The sequence below is a fragment of the Heloderma suspectum genome, chromosome 4 (genome assembly GCF_057233095.1).
Source record: "Heloderma suspectum isolate Gila_16-S chromosome 4, 16-S_ref, whole genome shotgun sequence".
NCBI lineage: Eukaryota > Metazoa > Chordata > Lepidosauria > Squamata > Helodermatidae > Heloderma > Heloderma suspectum.
In genome coordinates, this window is record NC_139461.1 from 145,611,448 (window position 1) to 145,629,562 (window position 18,115).

General features: G+C 45.8%; 1 protein-coding gene across 1 annotated transcript in view; it reads right to left on the minus strand.

The window, feature by feature from the left end:
* Positions 1-929: 929 nt before the first annotated feature.
* Positions 930-18,115, minus strand: part of LOC146347514 (uncharacterized) — a 59,137-nt gene continuing 41,951 nt past the window's right edge. The window contains exons 3-5 of the mRNA XM_084850837.1: positions 16,649-16,745; positions 9,345-9,422; positions 930-5,163 (exon numbers count right to left, since the gene is read on the minus strand). Of these exons, the coding sequence (XP_084706963.1) occupies positions 5,024-5,163; positions 9,345-9,422; positions 16,649-16,745 (315 nt within the window). The 3' untranslated portion in view covers positions 930-5,023. The remainder of the gene's footprint in view (positions 5,164-9,344; positions 9,423-16,648; positions 16,746-18,115) is intronic.

The window sequence follows — 18,115 nt, forward strand, 5'->3', positions numbered from 1 at the left end:
GCCTTCAGTTTTAGAAGACTTTAATCCTGAGCAGGGAGTGTTTACATTGCAGTCATCCAGCTGAGAGGATATTGGATCCCAGCAACCCTGCAATTACTAGGTCACTGTTCAGTATTCTCACTAGCTAAAGGAGAGCAGGGCGTGCTGCTGATGCAATGTGACAGCAGCCACCATCCCCCCCCCCCCCCGCTCTTATCAGAGTGCACGCTGAGGAATTCTGCCTTCTAGTCTTCTTCACTGGATCCATGTGAAGACTGGTCTGATCTTCAGAAACCTCTGAGTCTCAGCTCCAGCGAGAACCTGCATCATGCGAAGGCTCTGGTGCCAGGGGCGAGTCTGACTGCTCAGAGGCAGGTTGATGCAAGCAGAGCACCTTGGGACGCCGCCTGTCTCTGTCAATCAGGGCGGCAAAGGGAATGACGCACAGACTGGGGAGAGATGCTGCTTGGAAATATTCTCCCCAGGGGGAAGTGCAAAACCCGGGCTTTGGGGAATCTGTATTCCTCTAGGCTCAGGAGGAGGCCAGATAGCCCCATCGCCTCACAAAATCAAGGTGCGCTTCTGTCCGGGCCATATGAGAAGGAGGAAGTGTAGCTCTGAACAGTTTCCTTTGGGGAATGCGGACAAGCTTTAAACAGTGGTGCCCCGCAAGATGAGGCCTTCAGGGCTTTACGCTGTCTTTGGCTGAGTGCATCCATACATGGTGCGTGTCAACCAGGGAGCCTTTTAAAGAGCAAGGGTGAAGCTTTAGTAAGGCTGCAGTGGCTGCAAAATGGCTGAGAGGCAGTAGAAGCTTCTCTCCCCCCCCCCCCCCGGCTCAGCACCCCCCACCTCCTGCAGCAGCTGTTTCTGCAGTGAGTTCGCCCAGGCCAAGGTCAGAGTAACGCACAACACAAGATTTCTGAGGCAATCACAGAGAGAAAGTGAGAAATCCCACGCCAGCCGATGGAGGGTGTGTAGCTCAGACAGTTGCTGACAGAATGTAACCACTATATCATCCCTTAATTCATGCAACTTATATGTATGTCCGTACAGAGGAATCTAAGCGTATGTCTTGCAATTCAAATGACAAGAGTAAATTGCAGTCTTCACATACTAACCCTTCATGAATGGTCACTTGTTTGCAGACACTCCTTCTTGTGTTTACACCAGGGTATGAATCTTGTACAATTGAATAATACATGCCTAAATAAATATCTGTTCCTAAATACATTTGAATTCATAAGATTCTTGTATTCCTGTGAGCCTCTGTGTGACAGAGAACTTGTGCAACCAACCACCACATCTGAACAGGAAATATTTAAAACATATGAATTCAACGTGGTTCTGAAGAAAAATGTGCTCTGATCCTGTTCATGGAGCCCTGGGGGGCTGCACACCCTTCCTGCCAGGAAGAGCGTCCAGGCAAGGCTCCAACCACGGCCCAGAGAAGGTGCACTTGCAGGGAAAAAGAACTCAGCTCCAACTGCCCAGGAACCGTGGAGCTGAAGCGGAGCGTGCCCTCACCCCATCCGCTCGCCAGGGGACTAAGAGGTGATGGAGGGGTGTGTGTGTGTGTGTCTGGGAGGCGGGTATTTTGTAGAATTGCAATGTGTTGTGAGGCACTTTGAGAATAATTTGATTGAAACTGGGGTATACATTTTCAGAATAAGAAAATGAATAAGTTCTACTTTTGTTCAGAGCACCTATGCTTGCATTGCATTTTTAAACAACCAGAGTTAGGTTTGTTTTTTTTTTAAGTTTTTCATACTCTTCCATTTCCCCATAGGAATTTTCAGGGGCTGCCTTTTACAGGGTCGACTTCCTTCTACAAGGAGAACACTGGAGACTTAGGGTGCTTTTGTAATACCTGTTTGTTTGCACTGAGTGTGGGGAGCATTGTCAGTTCCCCCAAAACCAGCAGCATACTTTTGGAGCCCTCCAAGTTCCTTTCTTGCCAGCCAGCTGCACAATCTCAGTATGTCTCTCACTTTCACAGGCTCTTTCAAAATGCCAAAGGATTTCCCTCAGCTTCCACACAAGCAAGCAGGTATGTGTCCAATAGTTAGCAGGAGCACTGTGCAGGGACTCCCCGATTGACGCAGAAGCTGCTTCGTGGCTTTGGAGGCGGGTCCAGTTCAGCTCGGACTGATTTGGGAGGCCCTGACCCAACTCAGCCCCAAACCCAAGATGGGATTCAGATGGCCGAATCCCGCTTTGCCCCCCCTGGCGCCCCCGTGCAAACCCCCAGCTCCTTACCTGGGCTGCTACTGCCATCTCCTCCTCTTCCACCACCACCTCCTCCTCCTCTGTTGCCACAGCCGCCAGCCCCTGAGGCTCCTGGAAGTTCCTCGAAGTTGCCATTTTAAAAATGGCGACTCCCTGGAAGAAGAGCCGGCTTGTGTCCAGGCCTCAGGAGCTGGTGGTGGCGGAGGCAGCAATGATGGTGGTGGCAACAGCGGGTCTGGCTCTTTACTAGGCAAATACAAGGAAGAATGCAACCAGGAAGTCAATTTAGCAGGCAAATGGTCAAGCACAGTTTTACCAGTCAAGCAGGGGTTTTCCAGAGAGAGGTCTGAACTGCAGCCAAGGTCAAAATCCGAGATATCAGTCAAGTGGAAACACAGTCCGAGAGCCGAGTCAGGCAGGAGCCCAGGGGTCAGCAGCATGGAGGCCCAAACACACGCCAAGGTCTGGGTAACAGGAGACTGGAGCTGAAATGAAGACATTATTTCCCAGCTAGAGCCACCAGAGCCCCACCCAGGGCCGAGCTGCATCATGTTAGAGGCTTATGTTGGATGTCCCCATGCGGAGAGCCCGGCTCATGAGGAGCTCTCTTTAATAAATGAAAACCCCTTTGCCTGGCCACCATCCCGTCATGGATCTCAGGGGCCTGGTGGTGGCCCAGCATCCCCCACTGCCTCAGCCTCTCTAGGAGGCAGATCCAAAGGCATCACCCCTGAGGGTCCCAGACTGTCTTATGTAGGGTCAGGGTCTTCTGAGGTGACCTGTTCCCTGGAGGGCAACTGGCTCTGACAGTTCTCCACTGAAGATGACATGACACCTGGGCCCATGACTCCGATACCTTTAGAGTTAAGTTTCCTAGAGCAAGGCCCTCATGGAGTGGCCCATTCATCCTCTATAATTGACTCCCACTTTACACATGATGGCAGTAGAGACATTTGTTCATATATATACACTTTATTTATATCCTGCCTTTCCACCAAAAAATGGGGCTCAAGGCAGCTAACAACAGCAACACCAAGATTAAAAACATAACAAAAACAAATAAGTTAAAAGCACAATTAAAAACACAGCAATAAAAGAAATGAACAGCCCCCCCACCCCCCCAGCAACAGACCAGCTTACCTGTCATAGTAATCTGGCCTGGGTATGGGCGGGGGTGCTATCTGCCCTTCTCATCAAAAGAAGTCTCCTGTGTAGAGCGGAACCCTACCTTGCCCCGCTTGGTTGCTTCAGGCACGTTTCTTGGCTTTATACATAAAGAGGGCAGACAGATGAGCAACAGATGAGGCACCATGTGCTGTGTTGAGTTTGGCCCCGAATGGAATAGTTCCAAACAACTCAAGACCATTTGGGGCCAAAATGACCCGTGCAGTTGAAAATCTGAACCCACATATTTATAGGGATAACCACATCTTCCTCCCTGGGAGTTCTCTTCCACTCACATGCTGTCTCCTACAAGGACCTGCTTTCTGGACCCAGCCTCTCTCTTCACACTGCCCTGTGCCCTCAGCTCGGCACCGCACTGCAGCATGAAAAGCCCCCCCCCACACACACACACATACATTTTGGAGCACTTTCTTTAGCTGATATGCACTAATGAACTGTGGTGAAGATCAATAGACCGATTGGAAATGCTGTCAGCCCCACAGCAGCACCTCCCTTATTATCTCTAATCAGTTTCCGAACCTTTGTCTGGAAAACGTTACCTGGCGCTGAATGAAGAAGGCTGCCCAGGGGAGCTTGTGATAGTAGGAACTTGTTCCTTAGTATGTTTATGCAGTTTTTCTCTCTGTGTGATCATTCACAACATTGTGCGTGATGTATTCAGCCAGAGGCTCATAACAAGTAGCAAATTCCAAAAAAAGGGGATAAAATCCAGCATAAGTCCTACTTCGAGTAGACCCATTGAAATGAATGGGACTTAAGTCATGACTAACTTAAGCCCCATTCATTTCAATGGGTCTGCTCAAAGTAGGATCTGTGTTGGATTTTATCGGATGGTTGTCAAACTTGGACAATTTTATCCAATATTTTATCCAATATTTTATAATTTATAATTTTATCCAATATTTTATCCAATTTTATCCAATACTCTAAGTAGGATCTGTGTTGGATTTTATCCAATGATTGTCAAATTTGGACGGACAACAGAACTTTGGCTTGCATGACGGGGCTACAAAGAGCTGCTTTAAATTTTCCCACAGGCTTGTGTGTATCCACTGGAATTGTCGGCATTTTTCTTTGAACAGCTGCACCACCTGTCGCACCCCAAACTGCTGTTGAAACCCTCCTGCATGTAGGGTTTGCAATGTGCCCGGGGCACCCTTGGGATCATGGAATGGGTTTCATGGTTCCTTGGAACCTGGCCTTTTATTGCTTTTGATAGAGACCCTGAGATGCTGCCATGGGAGTAGTTTGTGCCCTAGTGGAACTCTGCTGTATATCAGAATGGGAGCTGCTTAAAGCAGCTGGGGTTCCATGGAACTTGGAACCGGACAGCCTCCATGTAGCTGCTTCTAAGATCCCAGGTTGGCAAGGCTGTAAATGAAGTTTTTTTCCCCTGACCTGAAAGCAGAGCTCTTGCATGTCTGTATATTCCGAGTAACCCATTGACAGAGCTGGGTGATCTGGAGGCTGAACAAGAACAATGACAACAACATTCAAATAATATATACATAAGTCTATAATGTATTCCTTAACCTACTCATTTGCCAATTCAAGGCCTCCTGAACGATGCACTGTATTGTTGCTGTTTTGTTGCTGTTGTTGCCAGTTACTTGGCTCTGGAGCGTTGCTACTATGCCGCAGAGTAGCTTCCTCCTTCTGTTTCTCGCCTCAGATTCCAGGGACTCTCCAGGGTCACATGGCCGGCCGATTCTTCCAGCCCGAGACTCTTACGTCTGCCAAGAGAAGCTGAAGTGCCTGATGCTGCATGGGCTGCGGACAAAATCACAGGCCTCTGATCAACCCTTCTCTAGTTGTACTCTGCACTCACACAGAAGCCAAAGGATCTCTCTCTCTCTCTCTCTCTCTCTCTCTCTCTCTCTCTCTCTCACTCAGACACACACACACACACATAGATGCACCATCTCAGCAGATTAATTTTGTCTGCTTTGGGAAGTGCAGGGAATGCCGATCAAATCTGCAGATGACATAAAATTGGGCGGTATAGCTAATACTTTGGAAGACAGAAACAAAATTCAAAGTGATCTGGATAGACTGGAGCGCTGGGCAGAAAACAACAGAATGACATTTAATAGGGACAAATGCCAAGTTCTGCACCTAGGAAAAAGAAACCAAATGCACAGTTACAAGATGGGGGATACGTGGCTCAACAACATGACAAGTGAGAAGGATCTTGGAATTGTTGTCGATCACAAGCTGAATATGAGTCAACAGTGTGATGTGGCTGCAAAAAAGGCAAATGCTATTTTGGGCTGCATTAATAGAAGCATAGCTTCCAAATCCCGGGAAGTTCTAGTTCCTCTCTACTCAGCACTGGTTAGGCCTCATCTGAAGTACTGTGTCCAGTTCTGGGCACCACACTTGAAGAAGGATGCAGACAAACTGGAGAGGGTCCAGAGGAGGGCAACAAAGATGATCAGGGGACTGGAAACAAAGCCCTATGAGGAGAGACTGAAAGAACTGGCATGTTTAGCCTTGAGAAGAGAAGACTGAGGGGAGATATGATAGCGCTCTTCAAGTGCTTGAAAGGTTGTCACAGAGAGGAAGGCCAGGATCTCTTCTCGATCATCCCAGAGTGCAGGACACGGAATCATGGGCTCAAGTTACAGGAAGCCAGATTCCGGTTGAGCATCAGGACAAACGTCCTGACTGTTAGAGCAATATGACAATGGAACCAATTACCCAGGGAGGTGGTGGGCTCTCCCACACTGGAGACGTTCAAGACGAGGCTGGACAGCCATCTCTCAGGGATGCTCTGACTTGGATTCCTGCATTGAGCAGGGGGTTGGACTCGATGGCCTTGTAGGCCCCTTCCAACCCTACTATTCTATGATTCTGTGAATCTAAGCAAGTTTGTCCCTAAAAGCTCCATTCCTTATGAGATTCCTTGCTGGGATCATTGGCATTTTCTCTGGCATCAGGTATCTATCTACTTGTAAGCAAGAGGACAGAAAGATAAGGGGGTCATGGTTTAAAGGAATACTGTTTGAGAAAATCTTGGTGAGATTTGGAAGGCTGGATTTCTGTTTACATTCCTTCCAGCCTCAGGCCCAATTTTGATTAGATTCCAAGTGGGTTGCTGCTTAATTTCAAAGCCTCCTGTTTGCATGGTGTAATAGTAAAAAAGAAAAAAGAGAGGAAGGAAGGGAGGGAGGGAGGAAGAAGGAACAGGAAGCTCCAGCACAGGCTTTTCTGCTTGCTGACTCCACAGGGGACATAACAGCAGACTGCCTCTCTCTCTGTGAGGCTGCGTGTGAAAGTGAAATGGTCTGTAAAGATTCCAGGATAGTGTGTGGTTGGCTGGCTGAAGAGTTAGCGGGGGCTCTTTCTGGTGATTGCCCAGCAGTGTAAAGATAGGGCTGTGTACTTGGAATGCTGTGTCATGGCTAACCATCTGTAAATTGCAGATCTATCTATCTATCTATCTATCTATCTATCTATCTATCTATCTATCTATCTATCCATCCATCCATCCATCCATCCATCCAATCAGTTAGGAACTTATTGCAGAAGCATCAGACTATATACTTCACCAATAGAAGTTTTAGAGAGAGTAGAGATTGTAGCAAGCGTAACTGTTGCTAGGGTGTGTGTGTGTGAGAGAGGGGGGGGAGAGTGTAGGGGCCACATTGTGTGGGTTGAGACAAGTCCCTAGGGGACACTCCTTTGCCAAAGGTGCCACTTTCTGACTGGATGAGAAGAAAAACTCAGACCCTCCTGCCCCCTTGTGGTTCTTAAATATCTTGCAACATTTTTTTTAATGTGCAGAGACCAGATTTTTGTTTTCCAGCTAATGCAGGTGGTTGCATTAGTAAACAATGTTCGCATATTTTGCTTCTACATTTCCAAACTGCTGTGCCTGAATGTAACACTGTGAGAGGGCTGGGAATGGTGGGTTAACAATCCCTGATCATATCACAGCCACTTCCCCAAGCAGCCTAAACCTAGAGACGCAAGGCAGGCAAGGTGGAAACTCCATACCTTGCATTCAGTGGTATCAACAGATAGGCCAATGCTTGGCAGAGAGATGGACTGTAGAAATACATCTTTGTATTGTATAAAATGTAGAGTTCTTTGCAGAAAAATATAAACTCTATTCTGTATTTCTTATCCTGCCAAGTGTGGGAAGCACAATTGTCTGCATGTCAAAAGTGGGCACTGTTTATTGAAATAGTGTTTACTACATTGATGTCTGACTTTCCTTTAACTGGCACGGTAGTAGAAGGGTGAGTGGGGAAACCATCTTCTTGTCTGTTTTCACAGAAGTGGGCTATCCATCCTGTGCTGTTTTTAAAAGGCTGTTCTGGAGGTTTGTGGGCTAGTCATGGCTCCCTCTTTCTAATCCCTGGGTAAATGTGGACTGTAATTTTGAGGGCATTTTCACCCTCTTAGGACCACCCTCTTAGTTCCATGGTCGGATGTTCCAGGATAAGCAACTAGAAAAATCCCACATGCCTGCCCACCATTACCTTAGACTGTCTTTTAAATACTTGAAAAGGAAGAGCAATCAAGAAATGTTCTATTAATTTTGCTTTCTCACCCCCATCCTAAAACACTGCACTTAACAAAGCCCATGTGCAATATGCTAATATGTGCAGTAGAGCAAGAAACAATTGATGTGTGTCTCACCCGCGTGAGAGGCCATATTGATGGGTATATGGGGCAGGGCCTTCTGTGTGGCAGCACCCAGTTGTAGAATTCCCTCTCTAGAGAGGTGAGACTGGCCCCATCTTTTCTCAGTTTTCGGTGGGAAGCGAATATGTTTTTGTTCTGTTTGGCATTTAATGGTTTTAATATATGGGCTGATTCTGCTGTTTGGGGGTTTACTGCTAGTTTTGTTGTTAATTTGGTTTGGTGTTTTGAATTTTGTTCATGTTCTTTTTCTTTTTGTATACCGCCTGTTTGGGCTGAAAGGCTGATTATAAATATTTTAGTTAATAGATAACACCATAAATAAATATACATAAAACGTTTTAAAAGGATCTTAGAAAATGGATGGGAATTAGATTCACTTACAGAAGGCTCACAGCCACCTTCTGTACACTGGGGAACAGACGTGAGTAGCAGGAGAGGGACACAAGAAACCCACTTTGGCACAGATTTGCACCAGCCCAGGTTGCCACCCAGTTTTTATCAGTCCTAGGGATAAATAGGGGTTAGGTACTGCAAAGCCTGCCAGTCAAAGGCCAAGTGACAAACTTACAAGATGTCCGCATAGTTTATACTGGCCTTTCATTACACAAATGTTCAGCAATGTTGCTAAAATGGGGTCCTGCTTTGGAATACTAATTTGCCCAGCTGAAAATGCTCAGGTGTATTACAAATCAAACAGCATTTCTGTGAGAAGTTATTCTACAGCTCAGAAAGTAAAACAAGGATACATACAAAACCAGGATATGCTCGTCATTTAAATCTTGTTTTGTCCACTAGACACAGCTCAGACAGAGCTTAGCACAAAACAGCAACCGCAAAAAAACACCCCCCAAACAAACCCCAAACCTCAACCTGGTCTAGAGCTTGGGAACAAGGAAGCCCCTGACCTCTCCCAAAGTCTCCTGACCCAAATGATCTTGTGCAGAGATCTTTATATATTCTCTGTTAGCCCCCACTCCCCACCTCTGTTTTCTTATTTTAGCTTACGCTGTGGCCAAAGATGTTTCTCCCCAAAGCCTCAGTATAAATGCAAATTATGTTCTTTACTATTATATGCTTTTACCTCCCCACTCCTTAGCTGTGCTTGAATTCTCCTGCTCAGCACACACAGCTCACGACTGGCATTCTAATTGGACCTGATACCTCTTCTAGCCATTTAAATATGTGCCCCTCCCTATGCATCTGCAACATGTAAAACGTATAAAACAATCTGAAATTCAGTGTGACTTAGAGCCTTTCTACACAAGGCTTTTATTGTGCGCTCACAATTCCTTACTCACGGTAGTTTGTGGGTCCTTTACACGACGTCATCCTCCAGAGCTTCTCCCATGCTTTGCAACTGATTGCATTTCTTTTTCCTAAGGAGGGAAGTCTGGTATTTTTCTCAATGGCAATATAAAATCCTTGTGTATTTGTGCAATTCTGCTATACCAGAGCACCACCCAGTGGTTATGTAATGGAACATATAGAAAGGCAGAGAAAGAAAAATGCCAGGAAAAAAAACACATGTAAAGGAGCTGACTTTCATCCTGCAAAGAATCTGGAAGCAGAAGCCTCAGTAAAGGTGCAGGTTAAAAGCCTCATGTAGAAAAGCCCATATATGCACTTTTTCACTTATTAAACATAGTTTCCATGGGTCCTACTGCTTTGCATTTCTTTTATAAAGAGAAGCGGAGTATATATTTCTGAATAAATAAATAAGCACTGTCTGCCCATGTTGGGTCATGTGTCCTCACAACGGAAGGCACACCCCGAAGTCTGCCCTCTTAGAAGTTCTAGGAGCAATTCCCAGGACCCTGTTCCTGGGTGGCTCTTGTCCTTCCCAAGGTGGCAGCTGCCTAAAACCATGGTCCAGCCTTCCCCCACCTGGGACCCTCCAGAGATGTTGGACTACAACTCCCATTATCGCTAGACAGCACAGCAGCCTGGGTGGGGATGGTGGGAGTTGTAGTCCAACACATCTGGAGGGTGCCAGGCTGGGACAGCCAGACTCTGGGCCACAGCTTCATGGGATGTTATTCTGGGGAGAGATGCTTGGTGCCTGACTGGAGCCATTTAATCCAATAAGCTGTCAACTTCCTCCTCGCTGTCTGACCCAGTCTGGGCTAATGCACTTCATAGTCACTTAATTTTGCCATTTCAATAGTTGGATTAATTTATTGATCCTGTTTTTCTGAAAAACTGATTCTGCAGCTATTTTCCATTTCATACTAAAATGGCAACTCTCTCTGTGTTTCAAAAGTTTCCGCAAAAATTCTGTTTCCATTCCTGATCTGCGAAGGTCCTTAGAAGCCTGAGTGGCCTGCATAGACCTTTTCTGCTTCCTGACATTCCTCAGTGTGTCCTTGAATATCCCATGAAGCAACTGACCATAAAGAGCTCTGTGGTTGCTTCTTTATCTGAAGCAGATATTGCTGTCTTCAACCTGTTCAGCTCTTGCATTTGTGCCCTGACACCTTCCATTCTTATTCTCCAAAACTTCCAACTGAACAAAAATTCTTTTTTTCCTCTTCTGCTTCTTGAAGCTATTGATTTGCAAGGTCCTGTATTTGCCCCATGCTCTCAGCTTTTGACTTAGTTACTGTCTTTTACTTCTCCAGCTGCTGAACTCTGCTGTCATTTTCATATTTAATTTTGCCTTCTGGTTCTACACCTTTGTTACAGACCAGCCTGCATTTTCCATGTGCTTCTTCCAGGCTAGCTTGCTGCTTGTCTCCTTCTCCAGATCTTTCTCCCCAGCCTGTGCTGCCTCCTTTTCTTGCTGTGAATTAGTAAGGATAGCACAAAATGGCCAGGTTCTTGCTTAAATATCTTTTGAGTTGTGGCACCTGATTTCTCCCTTGGTCTGTAGCTGCCTTTTGAGTGCTGTTTGATCTGTTCTGTCAAGAGCTTGCGTTTGAAAAAAAATCCTTTTCCATTTCTTTAGACAGGAAACTCCCTAACCCACTTCTTTTTTCTGAAAAAATATTGGCTTTAACGGAATCAGCCAATAGCAAATATAACTCTGGTGGTATCGAGGAGCATGTCCCCCAAATCTTTAAGGAGTGTGTGAGTGTGTGTATGCCAGCCACATGAAGCAAATACACACGCACATGCACACACACAATGAACCATTTGCCATGAGAGAATGATGCATGCACACAAAGGAATATATAAAGACCGACAGGTTCCTCCACAATTGGGCGATCTAATTCTAATTAAAAACAATTATGAAGCCTCCTGCTTCCGCATAGCACTCAGAGGAACCCTTCTCTGTAGCAAAGTGAGAGAGCTCAGTAAGGCAGGAACATGAGGAAAGTGACCCATCTGTGACAGAGGCCATCACACGGCTACTCCAGGCAGCTGATGCAGCATGACATCAAATACTCCTTGGAATGAGTCATAACCACACGCCCTCCCCTGGCTGCTGCTTGGCAGCAGCAACGCCACCCCACCCCAGCAGCTGCGTGCGTGCGTGCTCTTGCAGGGAGCCCCTGGCAATGCCCTACTTTCAAGGTGGCATCCAGCATTTGATGAACTAGCAGGCACAGAAGGCAGGCGCAGGGGGATGCCACAGTGGCCCATCCACAAAAAGCAAAGCAGGGGAAGTCTCAACAGTCTCAAGTAAGCACCACATACTAGAGGAGATATGCTTGTGTGAGGGGTTTCCTCCAGCCAGTTGACCCTTCAATTGCTTCATGAGGAGGTGCAAACGGCCCCTGCGATCTGCATTCCCTGAGAAATTAGCTCGTTTGTGAACATTTCACATCGTCACTGGAATTATAGAGTCACTGCTCGGAATCTCCTGCCACCCAGCCCCTCCAGCGAAACAAAAAGCCAAAAGCCAGAGAGAGAGATTCGGTCTGTCTTTGCCTTTTAATGAGATGGCAGAATTGTGCTCTGAAAGGAACACAAGGAGCGTTTCATACCTCTACCTTAATTTCAAGGGTGATCCACATTTCAAACAAAGAGAAACTCCTGAATGCTTGAGTAAAACCAAACCAAATAGAAAAACAAACAGAAAATCCTGAACACTTGAGTAAAACCGAAGTCCTCACTTTACTCACCCATTTAAGGAGAGCAAATAAAGAGAGCACAGTCCTTCTCCCCGTTTCCGTCCACTAACTTCCTCTTTCCCCTGTTATTCACAATAGCAATCCTCTCCTTTCATCTCTTTCCATTCCCTCCCCCACACCCGCCTCCCTGCTACACAAGCACACCCATTTCCACTTGCACTCTCCAGGGATAATGAGAATGGTGGTTCATCTACATGATTCCTGGTGGAAGCAGTTGCAGTCTGCAGACGTTGTTAGCATCTCCTCTGGGTTTCAAAGAAGTACCCGGGTAAAGGCAGGAGAGTCCCAGATGGGCCTCTTCCACCAAGGAGGAGCTGCTGTGCTGCTTGAGATGCTACTGCCCACTGACTCACCCAAGGTAAACTCTCTTTCCCCCTTTGGGTACCAAGATGAGTTGGCTCACTGGTGGGTGGGGAATCAGGCCCTCTTGAGTGGCACCAGTCAAGTACCAACCTCCCCAAATATCAACCTCCCCACTTGAGGGGACCCAATTAATTTCCAGGATGAGCAGGAGGATGAGCTCACCCGTGCCTAGATACACCACTGCGAAAAAGCAATCATGATATGACTGTTATGTATGATTGCATCACATTCCCTTTTGGCCAGTGTTTTACAGAGGCTCATGTATACCTGTATGCACTGATAAAACAAAGCAAACAATTCTTCATGTGATCAGATGTAGAGCTGTGTCAAGATTATTTTCATGGGTTGTTGTTTTTTTACCACTGCACAGTAATGCATATGCAAATTGATAAAACACTGCATAAAAAGAACGGTGATTTACAATTATACGTACAATCATATGTACAATGTACTTGATGTACCGTCATATGTACAATCACATCAAGCCTGCTTTTTCTAAGTGAGAAGAGGAGGAGGAAAAAAGATGCAAATGAACTGATGGAGCTGAACGCTGCAGCCACATATGCATACTTCAAGTTGGGAATTAATTTTAGAAATTCTTCTCATTTAATTAGGAAGAGTGGAACACGAGGGAGACTAATCCCACAGAACAATAACGGAACAAAACAGGAAATCCACTCCTCCCTCTCCAGTTCCCACTATTGCTGTTTTTTCAGGACCAGCACAAGGCCTGCCTCTATTGCTCCTTGAGTGAAGAGACCTGATTGGGTAGTGTCTGTGACATCATTAATGACAAGGCACATCCCCCCCCCCACCTTCACACACAGAGTATTTTAAAAGGGATGTTTTAATTTAATTTTTTTTTTACAGGACAATCTTGAAGATCTTATTCATTCTCTCATTCAATACCCTGCCATTTCAGGGACCAATGGCAGTAGATGTCATCTAACATTACTGTCTCACCAACCCCTAATGTGGCAACCAATCAACTGTTATTGAGTGGGCTAGAGTCGTGCTGCAGTGAGGTTACACTGGGTGAGGAGAACATCTTGTTCATCCCTTTAAACACACACACACACACACACACACACACACACACTGCAAAACAGGAATTGGGTATTCCATTGTTTGCATGGGATATGCAAATCCTTCAAGCAGGAGTAAATCCTTATACGGACAATAATTTAAAGAAGAACCATCTCAGCCTAGCCTGTGAAACAAATCACAACCCAGATGACAAAAACTGCTGGGGAGTAGGAGACCTCATATTGTAGCTATGGATATGAGAAACAAAAACACTTGCTAAAGTGTTTGTAGGTTTAAACACGTGGGATGCCACTAGCATCATCAATATATCCCATTAAAGTGTCTTTTAAAAGTTGTTACTCAAATAATCAAATACTGCCAAAGTAATTCCGTAACTTTACCCAGGATGTAAAAGAACAGTGCCTGTCTGAAAAGCCCTTCAGCTTGCTCTTGTCTTTCTGCAGGGCAACATTCCCCAACAAGTTGCAGCCAAGACATCCGGAGGGGACGCAGTTGGAGAAGGCTGCTGCAGGGTCTCTGTGGACATCTTTTCCCTACAGTGTGACTTGGAATTTTGGTTTTGCTGCAAGACTCACTTTCCCTTTGGTCGGGGTTTCCCACATCTTTTGAAAGACAGAGTCAAGTTGTGCAAAGCAAGACCTGTGAAATCTTACTGAATTCATTTTGGCTTCCCTCAAACATCCTGTAGATGTTGAATGAAATATGAAAGCTGGCTTCAAATTGCACTTTAGGCAAAATACAGTGGCTACTCTACACACTTCAACATGGCTATTGGCAGTAGGTTCAGAGTTAGTGCAACCAAAAGAAGCATCCAGGCATTGTCCAAAATGATATGAGCCTTCACTATTTCAGCTCCCCATGAAGGTGTCTGTTTCCCCATTATCCACCATCTTTATTTGATAAATGGTGTGGCTAAACTGGTTGTCTTCCGGAATCAGTAAGACAGTTCACTGTACCAGTGAAACATGTTGGGTACTGCATTTTGGAATGTAGTTCGATGGTTCACAAATGTTTGAGTGTAGCTCTGGGCCCATCTTAGAAAAATCACATAAGCTGCAACATTATTGTTGCACTGTGAATCAGCTGATGCCAGTTTCTAGCCTAATGCAGTGGTTCTCAAAATAATAACAACAACAACAACATAACAACAATAATTAAACAACTACTACATCAACTTGAAAATTGCTGGGAGACTTGGTGAACTGCTTAATAAACTTGTTTTCATTCTACAAATCAAAGCACATGCATAACTCATATTTTAATAACCGTAGTCTTGCCTTCCTAATGCAATAGATGTGTCTGTTTTGAAAGAACATTCTGTGAAGTCAATATCTTTGATCAGGAAAAATAAATCAAATTCAGCACCATGTAGAGATATTCTCAGCCATTCTGCAGAACACCTGAATGGAGCTCATGGTCCACCAGTCGTCCAAAGACTGCAGTTTGAGAACTTCTGACTGAATAGAAAGGCAACTACTAAACAACCATACTGATAAAAAAACAGTTAAAGAGTGCATGGGTAGCAGACCTAACAATGAAACTTGGACATCCATGTATTTACCCAGTGCTGTACTCTCTGGGGCCTCTGGAAAGAATTCTCTTCATTTTAAGATCTCAAAGGAGATTTATGAGCAAAAATTAGGTTCGTGGTGGTGGGGAACTGTTTGTAAGGAACTGAGAATCCACTTTCTTCCATGGCTGCCTGCCACTGTGAAACCATAATTCCCCAAGCAGGGTGAGACGGACGCCTAGCTACCATGACCTCCTCAGTAGGTTTCCATGGATACCATGCACTATAAATAAAAAAAGGGAATTTCAAACCACTTTTCAGTCCTGCTTAGTGACAACAAGGAAACCTCTTTGAATTTAGTTTCCTATTTCACCTTTCAGGGGTTGTTTTGAAGACAAATAATTACCTCTTCAGCCAGGAAATTACCACCAGTCATACCTATTTACTTCTGTACTGTGCACTAATTAGCATGTTGAGGGTGGCTGCGTGTCTGAGATGTGAGGTTAAGCTCTGTGTTTTGGAAGACAGCATGGCGAGTGGGCGGGGGGGGGAGGCTGCAGACCACAGACCTTCTCAGAATGCTGAAGGTGTGGCATGACTTCCAGTGGAGGAAGTCCAGCCAAAAAAAGGGGGGGGAGTATTACATCTGCATCCTTTTGCAATGAATCAGATTCACACTGCAGATTTTGTCTGGCATCCTGGGTCTCTGGAGGATTGAAAATAATTTGGTTGCAGCAGTGGGAGGTGTGCGTGTGTGGAGAGAGGGGACTTGCTTTCCAACAGCCTGCTGGGGCGAGAACATGCCTGACACTTCATTCCTTTCCAGTTAATGCAGCGAGACCGGGAAGAAACTTAACCCCCTAATTGCTAAATTGGGAAACGCTTTTTCATCCAAAATCCTTAAAGAATAGTTTTCCCTTCAGCAAAAAAACGGAACTGAACTGATTCAAAGGAAGCTGAAGGGTGTTAATTCAGATCATGGGTGGAGAGGGCAGGGCATTTTAGAAACACTGCACTGTCAGGACAGCACCCACACCGGAGATGGGGACAGAGAAGACACACGAGCTTATGTGCGTGTGCGTGTGTGCGTGTGTATGACATTGTTTAGTTCTTTATTCTAGAGATGTTGAGGTGAGACCAATCAAGTGGAAGCAACATCTGTTTCTCATGGTCTGATGTACCTGCCTACACACAGCACGAACCCGCACAAAATGCAACGTCTGCACAAGGATCCTGTCAGTTGTTTTGCACAGTGGATTGAAAATCTTTCCTCAGACTTACTACCTCTAAGCTGTCACTCAATCTCCCTTCTCCCAGTTATCAGTCAACAGCAGCCTCCAAGTAGTACATTTTGCCTCTTCCCTATCCTCACGCCCCCATACACCACCACCACCACCACCACCGTACAAGCATCTTTCTGTTTCTCCCTTTCACTGTTTATGGGAAACTTAAATATGAATGTCAAATGCTGTATTTACAAAATATCTCCTCAAGGATGCCATCTCTTCCTTTGCCAACATTGAGCATTGAGACAATTGCACTGCTTTGAAGGAAAACATGACCAGGCCTTGCGTATGCAGTCAAGGATCCCCTTCTCTTGCATACTTACCATAAGAACCCAAGAACTGCTCTTTTCTGTTCAGACCAAAGATCCATCCAGTCAGCTCACCACCTCCCGCTGGGGCCGGCCTAAGACCTTCTGCTGCCTGTGGTGAAGGAAAAGCAAGCAGCCCAACATTTAAAAGCCATCTGGTCGGCAGTTGAATCTTCCTTCAACACTGGCGATTGGACAGTGTCTTCTACCATAGGGGTGAGCAGAAGGTAGATCTCCAGATGTTTTTGACTTTAATTCCCAGAAGCCCCTGTCAGCCTGGAAAACAATCAGGAATGATGGGAGTTGAAGTCTAAAAAACCTGGAGATCTACTGTTCTACCACAACTAAGGTCAACCGGCTAGCTGAAGGGGCACAGGACAAATGATATGGCGTACATAACTCTGTCCAACAATTCACCATGCTTGCTCACCACATCACATGGCTCCCACCACTCTCCACTCCATCCCCAGCACCTCGCTGCCACTTGGGCCAGCAGCCTCACTCTACCTGAAGGTAGGGCCAGCCCTGTCTCCCAGTGGTGCCCACCAGATCCTGCAAATTTCACAGGCAGGGCATGATGGATATGGTCATTCCAAGCATCTGGCCACTTGGAGTATGCTACAGCTACGGCACCAGGTTGGGGAAGGCTAATCTAAAGGACTGAATCCAGGGTGGCCTACAGTTTATAAAATAAACTTCAACAACTTCCACGTTCTAGCATTATTCAGGAGGCTGGAACACCTCTTATAAGAATACCTGCTGGTTTAGATGTACAGTCAGGGCCAGAAAGATTGGAACAAGGACAACTGTTTTGGCAGTTGGCCTCTGTACACCACCACATTGAAGTTGAAAGGAAACGCACCCAGATGGGAGAGAAGTCAGGACTTTCAGCTGTAATTCAAGGGGTTTGGCAAAAGTGGGGCACTAACCATTCAGGAAGGACAGCCAGTGGCATGCACATACACCCATCATTGGTGGCTCATAAGTAATGGAACGAATGGCTGACAAGCAGCTGCATGGCCAGGTGTGGCCTGTTTCCTGGGTACCCCATGACCAATCAAGCAGATGAAAGGCCTGGAGGTGGTTCTGAGTGTTACATTTGCATTTGGTAGCTGTTCACTGGAACTCCCAACATGAGGCCCAAAGAGGTGTCCATGCGAGTGAAGGAGGCCGTCATTAGGCTGAGGAAACAAAATAAACCCATGAGAGAGATAGCAAAAAGAGTGGGAGTGGCCAGCACAACAGTTTGGAACATCCTGAAAAAGAAGGACTTAACTGGCAAGCTCAGCAATAGCAAAAGGCCTGGAAGACCATGGAAGACAACTAAAGTGGATGACCACAGAATTCTGCTCATGGTGAAGAGGAACCCTTTCACAACATCTAGCCAGGTCAAGAATGCTCTTGAGGAGGTAGGCATGTCATTGTCAACATCTACAGTCAAGAGACAGCTTTATGAATGTGAATACAGAGGCTTCACAACAA